Here is an 18989-nt window from a genome sequence, read left to right as displayed (position 1 = left end):
TCTGTGTGGCAGAGTATGTTGATGCAATATAACTAGCACATCTGTAGCGGTAGGAGCAATGAGAAACTTGGGGGTGGGGGAATGCATCTAACGTATATCGCTTGGTTCCAGCCCTAGAACAATAATGTCGCAATAATAAAACGATAATAAATGCATTTTTGGTATCAAGAGGCCAGTCCAGGCCTGTTCCATACTGTGTAGTGTGTACACGTTTTCTTTCTTTTTTAAGGCCTATTCATAGTCCAGTTTTCGGTGATTAGGTGACCACCGCTATTACCGAAAACTACAACATGACGTCACTGAGTCGCGGTGAAGAGGGAACCACCACTCTCCCCAGCAGCCCTTCTCTCTGTTTTTGAGGGGCGATATCCTCTCCTACAGTATGTCCAGCTTTTGGCGTATGTAACCCAGATTTTGTCCTAACACAATGTTGTAAAGGAAACAAACATTGCGTAACACATTGATGACGAAGGTGAGGATGCAAATTCCAATTGGCCGGAATGAGATGATGTATGATGCCCCTCCTATATACAGCTATTGTTCCCACACGTCTCGATGTTTGCCATTGACAATGAAAGGAGAAATTAGGTCAAATGTCGTAAATTTAACCAACCAATCACATAAATTCAGTTCTACATGAGATGATGTATGATGATGTGTAATGATAAGAGTCCCTCACATCACCTGGGTGGGATTTTTTTAAAACGATATATTATATACGATGATTTTTGAGTGGTGTAAACCACTCCTACAACTGGCTTTGTTAGTCTGTCTGTCTGTCTGTGCAGAAAAAATGAGCATGGTTGCTACGTTCACCCGGGTGTGATTTCATTACGTCAGACATTACGTCAGACCACAGCTGATCAGGCTATATAAGACCTCACACCACTCAGTTCACACGGGTGTGATTTTTTATTTTTGAGTGGTGTAAACCACTCCTACAACTGGCTTTGTTAGTCTGTCTGTCTGTCTGTGCTCAAAAAATGAGCATGGTTGCTACGGTCACCCAGTTCAACCGGGTGTGATTTCATTACGTCCGACATTACGTCAGACCACAGCTGATCAGTCTATATAAGACTTTACACCACTCAGTTCACACGGGTGTGATTTTTTTTTTTGCATAGAAGTGTATATTTGTAGCCTACGTCTTAAAAAGGTATATTCAGTGATTGGAACTATAGCCAATAGGCACCTGCTTTGCGGCTGGTGAGGAGGTCTGGGAGGAGCAAACCAGGCCTACTTAGGAAACAATAGAGGGTATGCGCGTGACATCATCAAACCAGGAAGTTATGCAGGAATGCCTACTGAGTGGCAAAAAACTACTTTCTGGCCTTGACAGCCCATACATCCACACAGAAAAGTCATATCTGATTGCATTAAACAATGTTAAACTCACTTTGCCTGTTGCTTTGCCACTCGATGTGCCATTCACTTTAAGCATGCGCATACCCTCTATTTGTAGGATTTGTAGTTGCGCTTCTAGTGGCTCCAATGAAGTTCGTATTATCTTCGTATATTAACAATCTTTGATAGAAAGCGCTGCCGCCATAACCTAGAGACCAAGTGTAAGAAAGGAATCAACCTACTACGAGCAGTGGCCGGATGTGATTGGGGGGCAGACAAACAGTAATTAATGGGGATCTATAGGGCAATTATGAGATCAACAATAGACTATTATAGTGTATGGAGCAGCAGCTAAAACAGCACTGCAAAGAATAGACAGAGTTCAGTACAAAGCACTACGGATCTGTATTGGAGCCATTAGATCAACCCCAATTAATGCAGTGTTAATATAGGCAGCTTACACTTGCATACTGGATCAGAATCAAAGGTAGTGGAGAAGGAAACCCAGTTAAGAGGGCACTGATTGTTTGCTTCGAGTATGCCAGCTTCCAGGGGAGGGGTTTTGGATGGATATGGCAAGAGAGAGTGAGGGCATAGCCGCATATGACTTGGAGACGGCAGAATTCACTATGACCTCCCCAGTTAGTAATATCCCACCTTGGCTGTTCCCAGAAGTTAAAGGAGAATTCCATGCTAGAAGGCTTTCTTACCTTTATTTGTAGTTGTTACGTCCCCACCAAAGAGGTCTAGGTGTTATTTTATGCAAAAGTGCATTATTGGCTATTTCCCCTACCATAAGACCTCAAAGGGGGTTGGGTTTTTGTGCTAATTTGCTTATTTCCATCGAAATAAGTAGTAAAGTGTGCCGCTTGGGATACTATTACCCCATAGCCCCATTCAATTCATTGCAATTCAATACAATTCATTAAGGGCCTGACCATTATTGAAAATAAAAGTGTTTGGCAAACAGAGGACATAGGAGCCCATCCAACCTTTACCTCAGACAGAAGTATCCTACAGCTTGTGACTGCAACTTGTTCCTGTTCGCAGATGACTCAGCACTGCTGGTCTGGGACAGGAACAAGCTGCAGGTTGAAAAGGCCAGGCCCTAAGCTCTGAGCTCGGTAGAATCTGCACCTGGCTCGCTGATAACAAACTATCTACGCCTGGGTACAACTGAATCCGTTCTCTTTGGTTCTAATAGTAATCTCAGCAAGGCTAATGACTTCTTGATTAGAGTGGGTGACAATGTTATCACACGAAAAGATGAAATTACCTACCTAGGTTCCATCCTAGAGGCAATTCTTTCCGGTGATAAAATGGCCACCAACGTAATCAAGAGTCAACCAAAGAACAAGATTCCTATACAGGATCTCCTCACTGGTCAACAAAAACACCTTGAAGACCCTAACAGGAGCCCTCGTACAAGGTTTCTTCGACTATGCTTGCACCTCTGGTACCACAGCACCTCTAAGGCCCTTAAAACTAGGCTCCAGACTTCCCAAAACAAACTGGTCCGGCTACTACTTGGCCTCACCCCCGAACCCACCTCACCCCTGCCCACTTTGACAGGCTGGAATGGCTTAGGGTTGACGACAGAGTACAGCATCTTGCAATGGGTCTGGTCCACACCACCAAGATACCCATGTACAGTACCTGTCTAAATACTTCCTTAATGTCAACGAAGTCCACACCCACAACACCAGAGGGAGTTCAACAAACCATGTGCAACCCAGATTCAGCACAAACAAGGGACTAAATTAATTTCGCTCCTATGCCACCAAAATGTGGAACGCCCTACCAACAGTCATTAAGACATGCAAATCCCTTGACTCCTTCAAAACCGCCCTCAAAGGGCACCTACGGACGGCTGCAATTAGAAACTGGCCCCCGTAAAATCTGAATCCCCCCCTTTTTCCCCTCACTGTATATGTTTCTTTTCTTGTTTTACCTCCTCTATGATGATTTCCTGTTTTGACTATAGTTGTGTATATTCGTATGTCTCTAATTGTTTTGATGAATTGAAAATGGTGGGCCCTATTGTAAACAAGTGTAATGCTTATGGTGTCGTCCACTCACAGTTAACAGTTGTTGTACTTGAAATGTACTGTAATTCTGCAAACTGTTAATAAATCAATCAATCAGCAACTTGCACATATTCACAGACGGGTCTAAGAATGAGCAGCACAGGGTGGGAATAGGAGTGTATATACCAGAGTTCAATGTCACTATAGCAAAGAGGATACCAGATCACTTGTCAGTATATAGCCTACAGCAGAGGCGGTGGCAATCATCACTGGGTTACAATGGGTGGAGGAGGTCAGACCAGAGCGGGTGGTCGTGTGCACAGACTCACTAGCAGTGTTGAAAAGCCTTCAGTCCGAAAAGTCAGTTAGAGGACCTAGTTACTGAAATTAACCAGTGCTTGCTAGGGCTACACAGAGGTGGCCTGGATGTTCAGTTTTGTTGGGTGCCAGCACATAAGGGGCTGGCAGGGAACGAGAGGGCGGACAAGCTTGCCAAAAGGGCAACTCAGCAGTCAGCAGGAGGTAGCACTACGAGCGTTACTAGGAAAGGGTGAAGGGAAAGCAATGGTTAAAAAGAAAGGGATGGAAATTTGGCAGAAAAGGTGGGACGAAGACCTAAAAGGACGAGGGTACTACAAGGTACAAAAAACAGTAGCCACTAAGGACTAAGGAGTATAATGAAAGGAATAGAAGGGAAGAACGATTCATCGCAAGGCTAGGCCACACTGGGTTAAACAGCACCCATTTTACTATGGGTAAGGCAGAGAGCTTTAAATGTGGAAGTTGTGGGGAAATAGAAAATGTAGAGCACGTAGCCTATTACTGAAAGTTAATGATGCAGGACAGGAATGGGATTTGTCAGGGATTCTTGGAGCAGAGGGAAAGGGTGTAGCTATATGGTGAGGAAGACTTACATTTTTGTACACTACAAACCTGAGTAGTAGGATCTAGCGCTAGAAAATTGACATGATGTTGCACACTCTTGTACAGTAGGTGGCGGTATGCACCTTTACGTTGGTTGCGATCCGCCAAAAAACTCAGAGAAGAAGAAGAAGCGCTGCCGCCCGCCATCTTGTGGTGCGCCATCTAGTGGTGATCCAAAAACTCACGGCGGGGTTTCGTCTCTTTGTCAGCATCCACCCACCGAGGCTGCATCAGTGAGGGAGCGGATTGGAGTTGGACCTGAGTAGTTCCAACTTCCAAGCAGAGCTACGCTGATTTCAGGTAAATACATATTGTTTTCACTGCTGGAGGATGATGTGTGTTACTGTGTCACGTGATGCACACGCACGGTGCTTAACAATAACAACTACTATATCATAGTGTGCTAGCATAGCTGCTAACGCTAGTCCTAGAGACAGAAGTGTGTGTGTGTGTGTGTGTGTGTGTGTGTGTGTGTGTGTGTGTGTGTGTGTGTGTGTGTGTGTGTCTCTCAGTCTCTCAGACCTGTAAGGGTCCATTTGGTTCCATTTGTTACACTCTCTGAGTTACAGACCCGCAAGGTCCATTTGGTTCCATTTGTTACACTCTCAGAGTTACAGACCCGTAAGGGTCCATTTGGTTCCATGTGTTACACTCTCAGAGTTACAGACCCATAAGGGTCCATTTGGTTCCATGTGTACACTCTCAGAGTTACAGACCTGTAAGGGTCCATTTGGTTCCATGTGTACACTCAGAGTTACAGACCTGTAAGGGTCCATTTGGTTCCATGTGTACACTCTCAGAGTTACAGACCTGTTAGCCCTAGAATAGCTCCTTTCGGAACCCTACGTTAAAGTTTCTGTCATTTTGATGACTTTACGTAGGGTTCCTTATCATCGACTTCAAGCGACATGGGATGCAATCTGACTTCCCCTTCTCCGACGGATCTCTGCGCTATAGGAGACAACGAACCCTCTGACCCCCCCCGCGAACGGCTCAGAAGCCGTTAAGTATTTTAATGTTTGTACGACCGTTTTGGCAGCTCTCTTCCTTCCTTCCTTGACTTCCTTATTGACATCCTATTGTACCGCCTCCATCACCGTGGCTGGCTACCTGCGACAGAGGCAGGAACGCGCAGATAGCCAGTTCCAGCGCTCTGTCGCAGGTAGCCAGCCACGGTGATGGAGGCGGTACAATAGGATGTCAATAAGGAAGTCAAGGAAGGAAGGAAGAGAGCTGCCAAAACGGTCGTACAAACATTAAAAATACTTAACGGCTTCTGAGCCGTTCGCGGGGGGGGTCAGAGGGTTCGTTGTCTCCTATAGCGTTCATATGCTTCTTTTGGAATATGTCAGCGTGACACCCACAGCGCAGAGATCCGTCGGAGAAGGGGAAGTCAGATTGCATCCCATGTCGCTTGAAGCCGGTGATACCGGACCCTACGGGGTAGGGGTCCAAAGGAGCTCAACCCGGGGGGTCCGGAGACGGGCTAGCCCTAGAACGGCTCTTGTTGTTTCATACAGTATACAGTATTTCACATACATGAGCCATAGAACTCTTCCATCCGCTCCTGGTTGAAATTAATTATGCGCGGCCTAAATGTGATAAATGCTCCGTTTGTACTCACCCATTAAATAATTCCAAAGACATGGAGTGAAATATGGTCCTCTAGTTTTATATCCATGTGAAAGTTCTGGCACAAAACGTGTATTTAGTCAATTATCTCCACTTTTTCAAGAGATGCACACGGACGTCTTTCTCTCCGGGCAAAGGGGCCCGGAATTATCGATGGACTGATTTTACGAATACGTCCTGTTTACCACAGACGTCATCACCAATTGACCAGGGAAACACAAAAGTTTGGGTCACACAATTGGCAGGTGGTGTGATTAATTACCCAGCACCTATCGCAAGGCACCTGCCAATTATGTGACCCAAACTTCCCTGGTCAATTGCTGATGACGTCTGCGGTAAACAGGACGTATTCGTCCGTGTGCATCTCTTGAAAAAGTGGAGATAATTGACTAAATACACGTTTTGTGCCAGAACTTTCACATGGATATAAAACTAGAGGACCATATTTCACTCCACGTCTTTGGAATTATTTAATGGGTGAGTACAAACAGAGCATTTATCACATTTAATTCATTTCAACCAGGAGCGGATGGAAGAGTTCTATGGCTCATGAATGTGAAATACTGTATACTGTATGAAACAACAAGAGCCGTTCTAGGGCTACAGACCTGTAAGGGTCCATTTGTTACTCTCTCAGAGTTATAGACCTGTAGGTCCATTTGGTTCCATGTCACATAGTTACAGACCTGTAGGTCCATTTGGTTCCATGTCACAGAGTTACAGACCTGTAAGGGTCCATTTGGTTCCATTTGTTAGTGTTGTGTCACCGGGTGAATTAGGAACAGACATGCTAACGGCTTGATACACAGCGTGTCTAAATAAATATCCAAATTAAACTGTTTCACAGCAGGATCATTTTACTGCCTGCGTTCACTACAGACATCTGTAGGACACGTTGGATGTGGACCCGTTTACATTAATGACACAACGTTGGGCGTTAGCTATATATTTGTAATGGCTTGTTCTCTTTTTTCTACCTATCAGTTTTCCTGTTATCCGACGCACCTGTCCTTTGTAGGTGTGCAGAAGGACTTTTTTGTATAATGGCTTGTTCAAAAACGTTATAAATGTTACTGTAATGTAAACAATGATCAAATGTATTCCAAAAAGGGAATTGTACGAGTGTGTATCTCTGTGCACAGCACACTGCATGTCTCTTGTCTGCATTTGTTATGACTCGGCGTGGCATTATTTTGGATTGGATCCCACCGTAGCCCGTTATAATAGCAAGAGAGCGGATCACAGCCCCGCTGTGATTGGATCCCACCGCAGCCCGTTATAATATAGAGACACACGGGGACTACACATTTCACGCCCCAAATAACGTCTAGACAGCGTCCCCACTTCTGGTCCGTTAGACCAGTGTACTGCAGGCCAGCCCATAGAAGTCCATTGAAATTCAACTGTAGTTAGCCTACTTTTAAAATAATATGAAATTAAGTGTCTTTGTCAACATATGTTGTTGTTTTCTCAATAGAGGATCTATTTCACATTTAATTTACCACTTGAATGAGTTACCCATAATGTTAACGGAGCAGAGGGGAGACTGCAGACAGAGAACCTGAAGCTTTTAAGGGACGTCACTGCCTTTACGAGGCTACTTGTGCCGACTTTGAAGAGTGGAATTCTCAATAATACATCCCAATCCCGACTGACTTGTTATTCATGTCTATATTTTGAACATGTATGTCATGTTCTACCTACTGCGGAGCTCCGACGGTGTGTTTTACCGTTGTCAACTTGTTGTATAAAGTTAACTTGGCTGAATAGTTGGGAAAATAACCCAGCTAAATGGACGAGTGGCATATCCTGACATTTTCAACTACCTAGTGAATTCTCCAGATGAGTATTAATAATTAGTCTTGCAAGATGCTGTTTAGATAATTTTCAACAAATACAAGCATATAAAACGAAATACAACAAATATATATGGGTATTGAAAACCTCAAGGGATGCAACCGTGACGTATATACTATTACCGTGCGACCACTTTTTTTTATATTATAGTACATTGTGGGTTGTATATTGAGATGGCAGGTATGTGACATTGAAAAGGACAAATCAAACATATGGGACACTTTATTGGAACACAAAGAAAATCGCTACAGCCTCAGTAATGAACCAGTGAAATTAGGGTATTTCATGATGCCTCTCATAGGGATTGCATTGACAGCTGCAGTACAGCGTTAAAACGGACCAGAAGTGGGGCCGCTGTCTCATTTGGGGGCGTGAAATTTGTAGTCCCGTGTGTCTCTATAGCTAGAGAGCGGATCACAGCCTGACAGCCCCGCTGTGATTGGAGCCCACCGCAGCCCGTTATAATATAGCTAGAGAGCGGATCACAGCCCCGCTGTGATTGGATCCCACCGCAGCCCGTTATAACATAGCTAGAGAGCGGATCACAGCCCCACTGTGATTGGCCAGTAGCGAACTGCTTGCGCATAGTGTGCGCAAAGTTGATGGCCAAGATAAAAAAAAATACAACTTTTATTCGTTTGTTTATTTTTTCTACCATCAAATAGTTTTTTACTCGATTGGGTCTTTTAAACTAAAGTGTTTTTTTTTTGTTTTGTTTTTTTGAAAAGTCTCCTGTGGACAGGTGGTGAATATATATATATATATATATATATATATATTTTGAGTGGTGTAAACCACTCCTACAACTGGCTTTTGTGTGCAGAAAAAAATGAGCATGGTTGCTATGTTCAAAATAATTTCTGACGTAATTAAATCACACCCGGGTGAACTGGATGACCGTAGCAACCATGCTCATTTTCTCTGCACAAAAAAAGCCAGTTGTGAAATCACATCCAGGTGTGATTTCATTACGTCAGATCAGAGCTGATCAGGCTATATAATACCTTACCTTATATAATACCTCACATCGGACAAAAACTCCAGCTGAATCAACTTCATGGTCACAAATCATCACATCATTACGTCAGACCACAGCTGATCATGCTATATAAAACCTTACACCACTCAGTTCACACGGGTGTGATTTTTTTTTAACAGCCCACCTATACAATCACATTTCGGCTCAGGCTGATGGGAGTCGACTCGTGTTAATGAAGTCGACCCTTTTGACGAATGCCCTACTATATACTAGTTACAGTACAGTAGTCTGTAGATGCAGTAGAACGTTACCCCATCACTTTCAAAATTGTGTATAACCATACCCCATGCAGAGGCCTGAAGGTCAGTCGATCAGTTGCTGCTGCTTGTGCCAGTGGTCAGCCTAAAAACTGAGGTGACTGAGCCTTCGTGGTGACTATGTAACCACCGTTCTGTGAGGTACTGTATGTACGGTTACTTTATGAGTACAAAAAGGTTTTTTTTTTCTACTGGTGATTTCCACAGATGACCACAGGGAGAGATCTACTGGATCAACACATGGCCTCCAAAGAGGAACAGAGAGAGATGGACCAGAGATGTGGACTGATTGATGCAAGGATGAGACCTGTAGTGAAGTTGTACAGGATAGGTATGTCATGTTTTATTTACTGTGAGTTAAATTAAACCTGTAGTGAAGTTTTACAGGATAAGTATGTAGTGTTTTATTTTAAAGCAATAAGCTACGAGGTATCAGGTTACCTTGTTGAGTGGAGCCAGCCCCTTTTAATGAATACGAGCTAAAGCAGTGTGTAAATCCTGCATGATATTAAATAGTGAACGGCACTTTGCCAAACCATAATGGCTCCCTGCCAACTGTCTTAATGGCTGTTGGGTTTTGATATAGAGGGTATGCGCGTGACATCGTCATCAAACCCGGAATTTATGCAGGAACGCCTATTGAGTGGCAAAAAACTACTTTCTGGCCTCGACAGCCCATACATCCAAACAGAAAAGTCCTATCTGATTGCATTAAACAACATTAAACAATGTTAAACTTTGCCTGTTGTCCAAAATCTACAAACTCAACGCGTCGCAGTGCACTGTGAGCTGAGCTCATGGTAGCCCTTACTAAGTGTTTTATGCACATTCTCCATTTACAGCCCTTGCGGTTTACGCCTACACAAATGTTCAGATTACAAATATAAAGTGCTCACCCATGGATGTTGCAATTCTGCTTGGGCGGATATAAGTACCGGTATCTTCCGTATTGTTCAATAAAAAGCAACGTTTAATCAGTTTTTGGCCATGTGCTTTCAACTATGCGCCCCTATCGGTTGGTGCTGTGATAAAATGGCCACCGATCAATAAAACGCTTTTTATTGAACAATGCGGAAGATACGGGTACTTAAACCCACCCGAGGAGGATTGTAACAACCGTGGCTCTGGGGCGAGCACTTTATATTTGAAATCTGAACATTTATGTAGACGTTATGTCTACATAAATGTCGTTAATGTTGTAAATGGAAAAACAGGTTGAACTTTCCGAGGGCGAGTGAACGATTGCGTTCCAGATGTCCTTCTGATGGATTTTTCTTGGCTGTCAATATTTCTAGACCTTTTACTTTATCCCAGGCTAAAACCGGATGTGACATTTGTGGGCGTTCCTGTCTACCTTCGTGTCTGTGTGTGCGTGTGCGTGAGTGCCACGGAAATTATTTGATTGGTTGAGCGCCCCTAACTTCACACAAGTGTGATTTTATTTTATAATGGCTGAGAGTAGTGAGGCACGAGTCACGACGGTAGCCTTAATCGACGTCCCAATAATCAGACACCCATAATAATCAGACACCCGACAGTAAGCCTAAGCATAACCGCATGCGGAAACCACAAGCTCACAGCCGATCTACAAGCTCACAGCCGATCTACAAGCTCACAACACGACTGTAAAAACAGTAATTACGACGGCATCAAGGCCCGCCAAAATGCATTTCAGTCGACTAAATCAACCGTAGATTTAGTCGACTAAATCTTATGACATTTAGTCGACTAAAACTAGACTAACACATTCCAGGTGACTAAAATGTGACTAAAACTAAATTAAGTTTAATTCCAAAGACTGACTAAACTAAAATAGAAATGTGCTGCCAAAAACAACACTGCCACAGGGTGAGTCGATCTTAACCAGCCACGTAGTCGGACTAACGGTATGTCGGACCGCATGTCACACGTCGGACTAATGCTTGCCCACCTGGTGCGACGCAAAGCCTCCAACATTATACGACAACGTTTGCCAAACAAACACACAAACAAAACGCAAGTGTTGGAAGTTCCGCCATGTTCCGCCATCTCATGGTAAACTAGAACAAGTGCCCTTCTGGGCACAGGTCTCCACCAGGAGGATAGGACTGTGTGAGATGTTTGGCAAAATGTTTAGGAGTAATATAAACATGTTTGCCTTTGATGGCAATTGGATGATTTGAGGCATTTTGTTCCAAAAATGTGTTTTGCAAAAATCAACCTGTTGGTGGCGCTATAACAGGCCAATGTGAAAAGGGTGGGATATATTCCTCAGCCTAGTAAGAAAAGGTGTGAAAGATTTCATGTAAATTGCATGCTGCGTTCAAGATTTGAGGCTTTTGTTCAAAACGGGGCAATCTTGCAAACTGTGAAAGCCAATTATAGCCAATTAGGATGGAATATGAAATATCGGACCGATCCGACTTGAGCACATGACCATAGAGATACTGTGTAACGATTTGTGAGATTTTTGGACAGAATCTGGAGGAGTAATATCAAAAAATGTGTTTTACAAAAGTCAGCCTCCTAGTGGCGCTATAAAAGGCAGATGTGGAAAATGCAGGTCAAAGATTTGTCCTTGGCCTCTAGGGAGTGTGCATGCAACGTTTCACGCAGATCGGTGCAGTTTTAGGTAAAAAATGTGAAAAGCTGCCTCATGGTGGCGCTATAACAGGCCGTTCTTCAAAATGCGGGGCAGAGGTTCATCGTTGGCATCCAGGGAGTGTGTGTGCAAAGTTTGGCATCGACTAGCTGGTAACGGACGGACGGAAGGAAGGAAGGACGGACACACACACACACACGGACGGAGTGCAAAACATACTCTCTCCCCATGCCTTCGGCCTGGTGGAGACAATGACATTTGATAGAAATTAAAACAAAAATACATTGCATGGATGCACCTTGGACTTATCCTCAGTGATGTATCCCAAGGTCATCAGGGTTTCGGGTCTCCCAACATCATACCCCTCACTCAGGTGACCCAGCCGGGGTGATCAAGTCCCGACTTATGTCCCAGTAGCTACCCTCGATCAGTCCCATTAGGGAAAAACCAGGGCCACACAATCCGAACTACTCTGCCGGGACTGGGAGTTACTATTCTGGCACGTGGAAGGACTAGGCTCTGTTGACTCCTGTCCGGGCCCCTCCTACGTTTCACCAGGTCCACTCCTGCGCTCACCAGATCCAGCCCCTGTGCGTTGCACCAGACTCCCAGCACCAGGCACTTCATTGAAGAATGGTGGATTCTCGAGCCGCAATGGTTCTGCAGGCTCCACCTAGCCCATGGTGGTGCCGCAGGCTCCGTTTGTGGCTTGAATGGCCCTCCTAAAGGCCTCACCATGGGTTTGTTGGGCTTCTTCCTCACGGAAGACACAGGCTGGGGCGCCAACCCATACTGCTCCCGGGTGCCGTCTACATTCCGTTCTGCTAAAACAAATTAGCAGACCTACAAGCTCGTAGCGTGGCACTCGGTGATTTGTATATCTGCTATTTTTCAATAGCTAAAGTATAACATAATGCTTAAAACACAAATGGGTTCCCCGTTCCCGCCCAAAATGGGCTACAGCTACAGATATGCTGGATCACTGTGAAAATAACACACCTTCATCTACAACCCTCTGTTCTCCGTTATATATTCAACTTCTATTCCTTCATTCCAGAACAGTGTGTGGAGTCCAGCCTGCAGGTGAAGATGGGTTCTCCAGAACCAACCAGCACCGTTTCTATTAAACAGGAACCTGAAGATGAGGTTAAAGTTAAAGAAGAACGCCTGGACCTCGGTAAGTTTCATCTTGATGCATTCTCTCATTCAGCTGGTTGGAGTGGTTGGTATACCACTCTCTGGTCTCAAACAAATATAAGTGTTGCAGAGAGATTTCAACAATACTCATAACTGCAGTAGGGTCCCACGGAAACGTGTGTTGAAAGGGAAGTTCTAATTATGAATGATGTTTCTTTTTTTATAAATAATAATAATAAACTTTATAAATAATTTATAAAACTTTTATAAAGAACTTTTCAAAACAATGTTACAAAGTGCTTTCCAATAGCAGAATAAAATACAGTGAAGCAATATAAAACGGCAACAATTAAAACAGGTGAACACAAAATAAATCAATCAATAAATCAAGTGAAAGCCATTGTATAGTTTTTAGCTGTGATTTAAAAGAACACGGTAAGCTTATGTTTGAAGACACAAGTGACCAGTTCCAACGTTTGAAGACACAAGTCGGCGCTAATGGAACTCCACGATTGGCCAAAATACATTTGATTCCTTTTTTTAAGTTTCTTTGCGTATTTTGGGGATGTGAACATTCCTCCACCGTATTTACATAGTGTGGTTTCGATTGGCCGTAGCTATAGCCAGGGAGCCAGCCATCCGAAATTTGAGAGGACCTGTGATGTCATGACATACTTTCTATTTGTATTTTTGAGTGGTGCAACCACTCCAAGGAACAGCAATGTCTGTGTTAACCTATGTGACTATGAGTACCAGTAGGGGCAAAAGTGACGCTGTTGTGCCAGAAACAGAGAGAGAGAGAGATAGTGTTGCACTGTTGCCTAGTGCTAATTACAGAGAGAGAGAGAGGCAGGGGGAGAGGGGAGTTGCACCACTCAGTTCACACAGGTGTGATTTTTCTATTCATTTGGTCACTACAAGTGTAGTACAAATCATGGTGTGATTCTTCTTAAATAGTGGAAAGGATCATAACAAACGTCACAAAGGTATTTTTTCCACTGACTTTCTGTTGGTAAGGTTGTTACTTTTTCACATCAGTGCACGGCTGATTCCAGGAATCCCTTTAGGGGTAAAAAGGTACCTTTGTACGTACTGTACATAATAATAATAATGTAATAAGGCATTTGTACATTATTTGCAAATTAAGTGAAATCTTGTCTGTACTTTTTTTTTTTTTTGAACAAGTTTAAAAGAGTCATATCTTCTTCAAATATTTTCCAATTTCAATGAACAGTACATCATATGAAAGCTTACAGTCTGTAGTTTCATAATATGTAAAACACTGACAAATGACCATGGCTTACTTGTGTCTCAAACCACTGTATTCGGTCACATATCTCTTAGGGCCTCTGACGGGGCATTCCAAAGCTTAGGTGCCCAGGCCAAGAAAGCCCGGTCACCCATTGTGACAAGCTGAGTAGCCGGAACTTTCAGGAGAAAAGTTTGCTGATCTAAGGCCTATGAGGCTCCAGCATATCTTTAATGTAGCTGGGGGCCAAGCCATGCAGTGCTTTAAAAGTGGTAATTCAAAATTTAAAATCAATCCTAAAACTAACAGGCACCCATTTTAAATGGGTAATTTAAATGAAAGGGAGGGCTGTGGAGCACATGTGTGGACATGTAAGTACCAATCATTACTTCTCAACTAGATTCCCTTTCTCTTTGTTTTCAATCCAGTGTTGCATCTTTCATCTGGCTTCCCTGTCCTATCAGCAGTAAAGGGACAAAGGAGCTTGGCTAAACCAAACCATCACGGCTGTGACCAGTGTGGAAAACACTTCACTAGTAAAGGCCACCTTACAGCACACCGGAGAATTCACACTGGAGAAAGACCATACCACTGTCACCAGTGTGGGAGCAAGTTTAAGGAAAATGTTGATTTAATAAGACACCAACGAATACACACTGGAGAGAAACCCTATGGATGTGACCAGTGTGGAAAGAAGTACACCCAAATAGCCCACCTTAAAACACACCAGAGAATTCACACTGGAGAAAAACCATATCACTGTAACCAGGGTGGGAGCAAGTTTAAGACAACATCTGTATTAAAAATACACCAGAGAATTCACACTAGAGAGAAACCTCATGGATGTGACCAGTGTGGAAAATACTTCAGTGTAAAGTCCAACCTGAAATCACACCAGAGAATCCACACTGGAGAAAAACCCTATCAATGTAACGAGTGTGAGAGCAAGTTTAAGACATCATCTGCACTAATATCACACCAGAGAATTCACACTGGACTGAAACCCTTTCACTGTGATGTGTGTGGAAAGGATTTTAGTCAATCAAATGCTTTAAACGGTCACAAGCTAGTGCACACAGAACTTAAACAGTATCAATGTGACCAGTGTGGGAGCAAGTTTAAGTCAAATGTCGCATTAGTAATTCACCAGAGAATTCACACTGGAGAGAAACCCTATGGATGTGACCAGTGTGGAAAAAGGTTCACTCAATTAATCAACCTTAAAACACACACGAGAATCCACACAGGAGAAAGACCATTCCCCTGTGACCAGTGTGAGAGCAAGTTCTCTGTCAGATCCAACTTAATAAAACACCAGAGAATTCACACTAGAGAGAAACCCTATGGATGTGATCAGTGTGGAAAAAGATGCACTAGAATGGACCACCTTAAAACACACCAGAGAATTCACACTGGAGAAAGACCATTCCACTGTGACCAGTGCAAGAGCAAGTTTAAGACAAAGACCGAATTAATGCAGCACCAGAAAATTCACACGGGAGAGAAACCCTTTGGATGTGACCAGTGTGGACAAAGTTTCACTAGAATGCACAGCCTTAAAACGCACCAGAGAATCCACACTGGAGAAAGACCATTCCCCTGTGACCAGTGTGAGAGCAAGTTTAAGACGACGTCTGCATTAAAACTACACCAGAGAATTCACACAGGACTGAAACCCTTTCATTGTAGTCAGTGTGGTCTTAGTTTTACTGGATCAGGCGATCTACAGCGCCATGAGAGAACACACATGAAAGAGAAACCCTATGGATGTGATGTGTGTGGAAAACACTTCACTCAACTAGGCAACCTTAGAACACACCAGAGAATCCACACTGGAGAAAAACCATTCCACTGTGACCAGTGTGGGAGCAAGTTTAAGGGAAGTTATGATCTAATAAAACACCAGAGAATACACACCGGAGAAAGACCATATCACTGTCACCAGTGTGAGAGCAAGTTCATGGCAAAAGCTGATCTAATAAAACACCAGAGAATACACACCGGAGAGAAACCCTATGAATGTGACCAGTGTGGAAAAAGGTGCACTCAATTATCCAACCTTAGAACACACCAGAAAATCCACTCTGGAGAAAGACCATTCCACTGTGACCAGTGTGAGAGCAAGTTTAATATGAGATCCAGCCTTATAGCCCACCGGAGAATTCACACTGGAGAGAAACCCTTTCATTGTAGTGAGTGTGAGAGTAGTTTTACTACATCAAGCCATCTGCGAAATCATGAGAGATCCATCCACACACAGACATAGAACACACCATCCAGAATTAATAATATATATTGTATACTGAATTTTAGCTTCCCGTCGCTAGCCAACACTCGCTTCCATGGTGTGACGTCATCGAAACCCAACAACTTTGTGCACACGTGCGTGATCTTTAGTGACTTTAGAGCCTCAGATTGAGGTGATATGGGGTGAGGGACGATGCTAGGAGCTTAATAAAACATTATGGCGACCTCCCGGTTAGCATATTAGCGTTTCTGTGGCTACATTGGGGTCCCGACTCGGACTCGGAAATGGCTGATTACTACTTCCGGTTCACGGGGACAAATCACAGGGTCTTCTTTGTTGCCTTTTTCGTGAATTCTGTTGGCACTTGCTCCAGAGCACTGACTCCAATGCTGGCATAGATTTGGTTAATAACTCCAAAAAGCTGATGACATCGGTCATGTGAAATGTGATTACTTTTAATGTTAATTTCATGTTGTAAATCAAAACCAAATTGTCGTGAAAGCCTTCCCCATAATAACATAAAACATGCAGAATAGAGCCTTGAGGGACTCCAGGGACCCATATAGGGGTTTAGTGGCAAACTGCCCTCCATGTCCTGTTCCTCTATGTACTCTTTGTTGTAGAGTTTTCAACGGGCCTGAAAATGAACTGGGCCGGCCCTAACTGGGCCAGGCCTGAACTGTTAACACAAGTTTAGGCCCGGAAACTCGAAAAAATAACCTGTCAAAAAAAAATCAAGCGCAGCCCTATTCATTCGCTAATAGTTAATTCATATACATGTATACTCCCACTAATCAGTCTGTCTGTTTCTCATTCGCTTACACACGACCACAGTACATCAGGCGGTCTATTTAAGCAGTCACTATTCTGCGTTCACTTTACATGCCTGCCAGATTTACTTAAACATAAATTGATGAGTCCTTTATAGATTAAGTTTTTTTTTCCTCTGTTTTGTACCTTATTCTTATTGTATTTATTTTTTGTGTAAACACTATATTACTATTGGTCGTTGTTGTCTCTGTTAAATGCAGATTTCACTGTTTTAGCTATGTTTTAAATTTCAATTATCTGTTTTTTATTGCATACATTTTTGTGTGGACCCCAGGAAGACTAGCGACCACTTTGTGGAAGCTATAATGGGGATCCGAATAAAGAATAAAGAGACGGTAGTTTTTCAGATGTCGGCGTTCAATCCGTTCATATTGCACCCATTTAGTTCTGTAATGGGTGATTCTGTGATTTATGGGTTGTACTATATGTGGTATCTAGTTCTGTAATGGGTGATTCTATGATTATATGTGATTATGGGTTGTATACTATATGTGGTATCTAGTTCTGTAATGGGCGTTAAAGTGATGAATTCATGGATTGTTCTACATGTGATATGTATTTATGTGGTATATGGCATTCAATTAAATGTTGTTCATATCTTATCTTATGCTCTGCTCTTGGGGGGGGGGGATTGTTTGTGATAGGACTGCTTAGCTTCCGGTTAATAAAAGGGAAACGCCAGTCAGCGCCATCTTCATAATATATAAATTTGAATACACAAACAGAGAGCAGAATTATTATTGTCTCCACCAGGCTGAAGGCATGGGGAGAGAGGATGTTTTGCACTCGGTCTGTGTGTGTGTGCGTGCTTCCGTCTGTTACCAGCTAATCTCTGGCACCGTTAATCCGGTCTATGCCAAATTTTGCACACTCCCTAGATGCCAACGATGAACCTCTGCCCTGTTATAGCACCACCAGGAGGCCGACTTTTGAAATTACTCCTCCAGATTTTGGAAATCGCAAATCGTTACACAGTAGCCTATCTCTATAGTCATGTGTTCAAGATGGACCTGTTATCCTTATTGGCTAACATTGGCTTTCAAAGTTTTCAGGATTGTCCCGTTTTGAACAAAAAGCCTCAAATCATGAACGCAGTGTGCAATTTACGTGAAATCTTTCACGGACTTTCCTACTAGGCTGAGGAATATATCCCACCCTTTTCACATTGGCCTGTTATAGCGCCACCAACAGGTGGACTTTTGCAAAACACATTTTTGGAACAAAATCATCCAATTGCCATCCAAGGTGTAAGAAGAAATGCCACCCTTTTCACATTGGTCTATTATAGCGCCACCAGGAAGCCACAACCTGACATATATCACGGCACTATAAATGTGTTTCATGGCTCTGCCGGGCCTGACTAATTAGCATACATTTGTGGCCCCGGTTCAACACAAAAATGCCAGAATTCTTTTGCAAAAATAAATATGTTAATGACATTTACAAACTGTTTGGTTATTAGGCTACAAACATCAACGTGGTTATGATTCAGGAGGCTTATCTGTTTAGTGATCGAATGGATTTTGGCCGATATGTCCGATTACCGATTAGTGGAGAATCAAAAAGCATGATATTATGAGCTGATATGAATTTAAGTAAAACATATTTTTTTACAGTAACATAAATTCTAACACAATAATTCCTTTAAATGCATTGGATAACATTTATTGCTTATGAAAAGGAAGTGCAAGAAGCACCAACATCGTTTCAGTAACACTCCCCCCCCCCCCCCCCATCAAACGTGTACTGTAGCAGAATATGGAACATAGTGCTGTATGAAGTGCTTCAAACATAAAGAATAAAAAAATCAGGGGGAAATAATCTGTTTATTTTTTTCAATATTTAGCCAAATTGGTGATCTAC

General features: G+C 43.0%; 1 protein-coding gene across 3 annotated transcripts; it reads left to right on the top strand.

Moving 5' to 3' along the window:
- The first annotated feature begins 4481 nt into the window (after window positions 1-4481).
- Window positions 4482-17742, top strand: LOC306930533 (uncharacterized protein). 3 transcript variants are annotated; one of them, XM_079511552.1, is made up of 4 exons: window positions 4482-4595; window positions 9288-9411; window positions 12724-12838; window positions 14476-17742. In XM_079511552.1, the coding sequence occupies exons 3-4, from the start codon at window positions 12751-12753 to the stop codon at window positions 16311-16313; spliced, it is 1926 nt and encodes a 641-aa protein (XP_079367678.1). In that variant the 5' UTR covers window positions 4482-4595; window positions 9288-9411; window positions 12724-12750; the 3' UTR covers window positions 16314-17742. The 3 variants fall into 3 exon arrangements, with proteins under 3 accessions (XP_079367678.1, XP_079367676.1, XP_079367677.1); XM_079511550.1 differs by having other exon boundaries at window positions 12719-12838; XM_079511551.1 differs by lacking the exon at window positions 12724-12838.
- Window positions 17743-18989: the final 1247 nt, after the last annotated feature.

This window comes from Electrona antarctica, assembly GCF_951216825.1.
Source record: "Electrona antarctica genome assembly, chromosome: 10".
NCBI lineage: Eukaryota > Metazoa > Chordata > Actinopteri > Myctophiformes > Myctophidae > Electrona > Electrona antarctica.
Note: the sequence above shows the minus strand (reverse complement) of the source record. Positions and strands in the feature narration are given on the sequence as shown.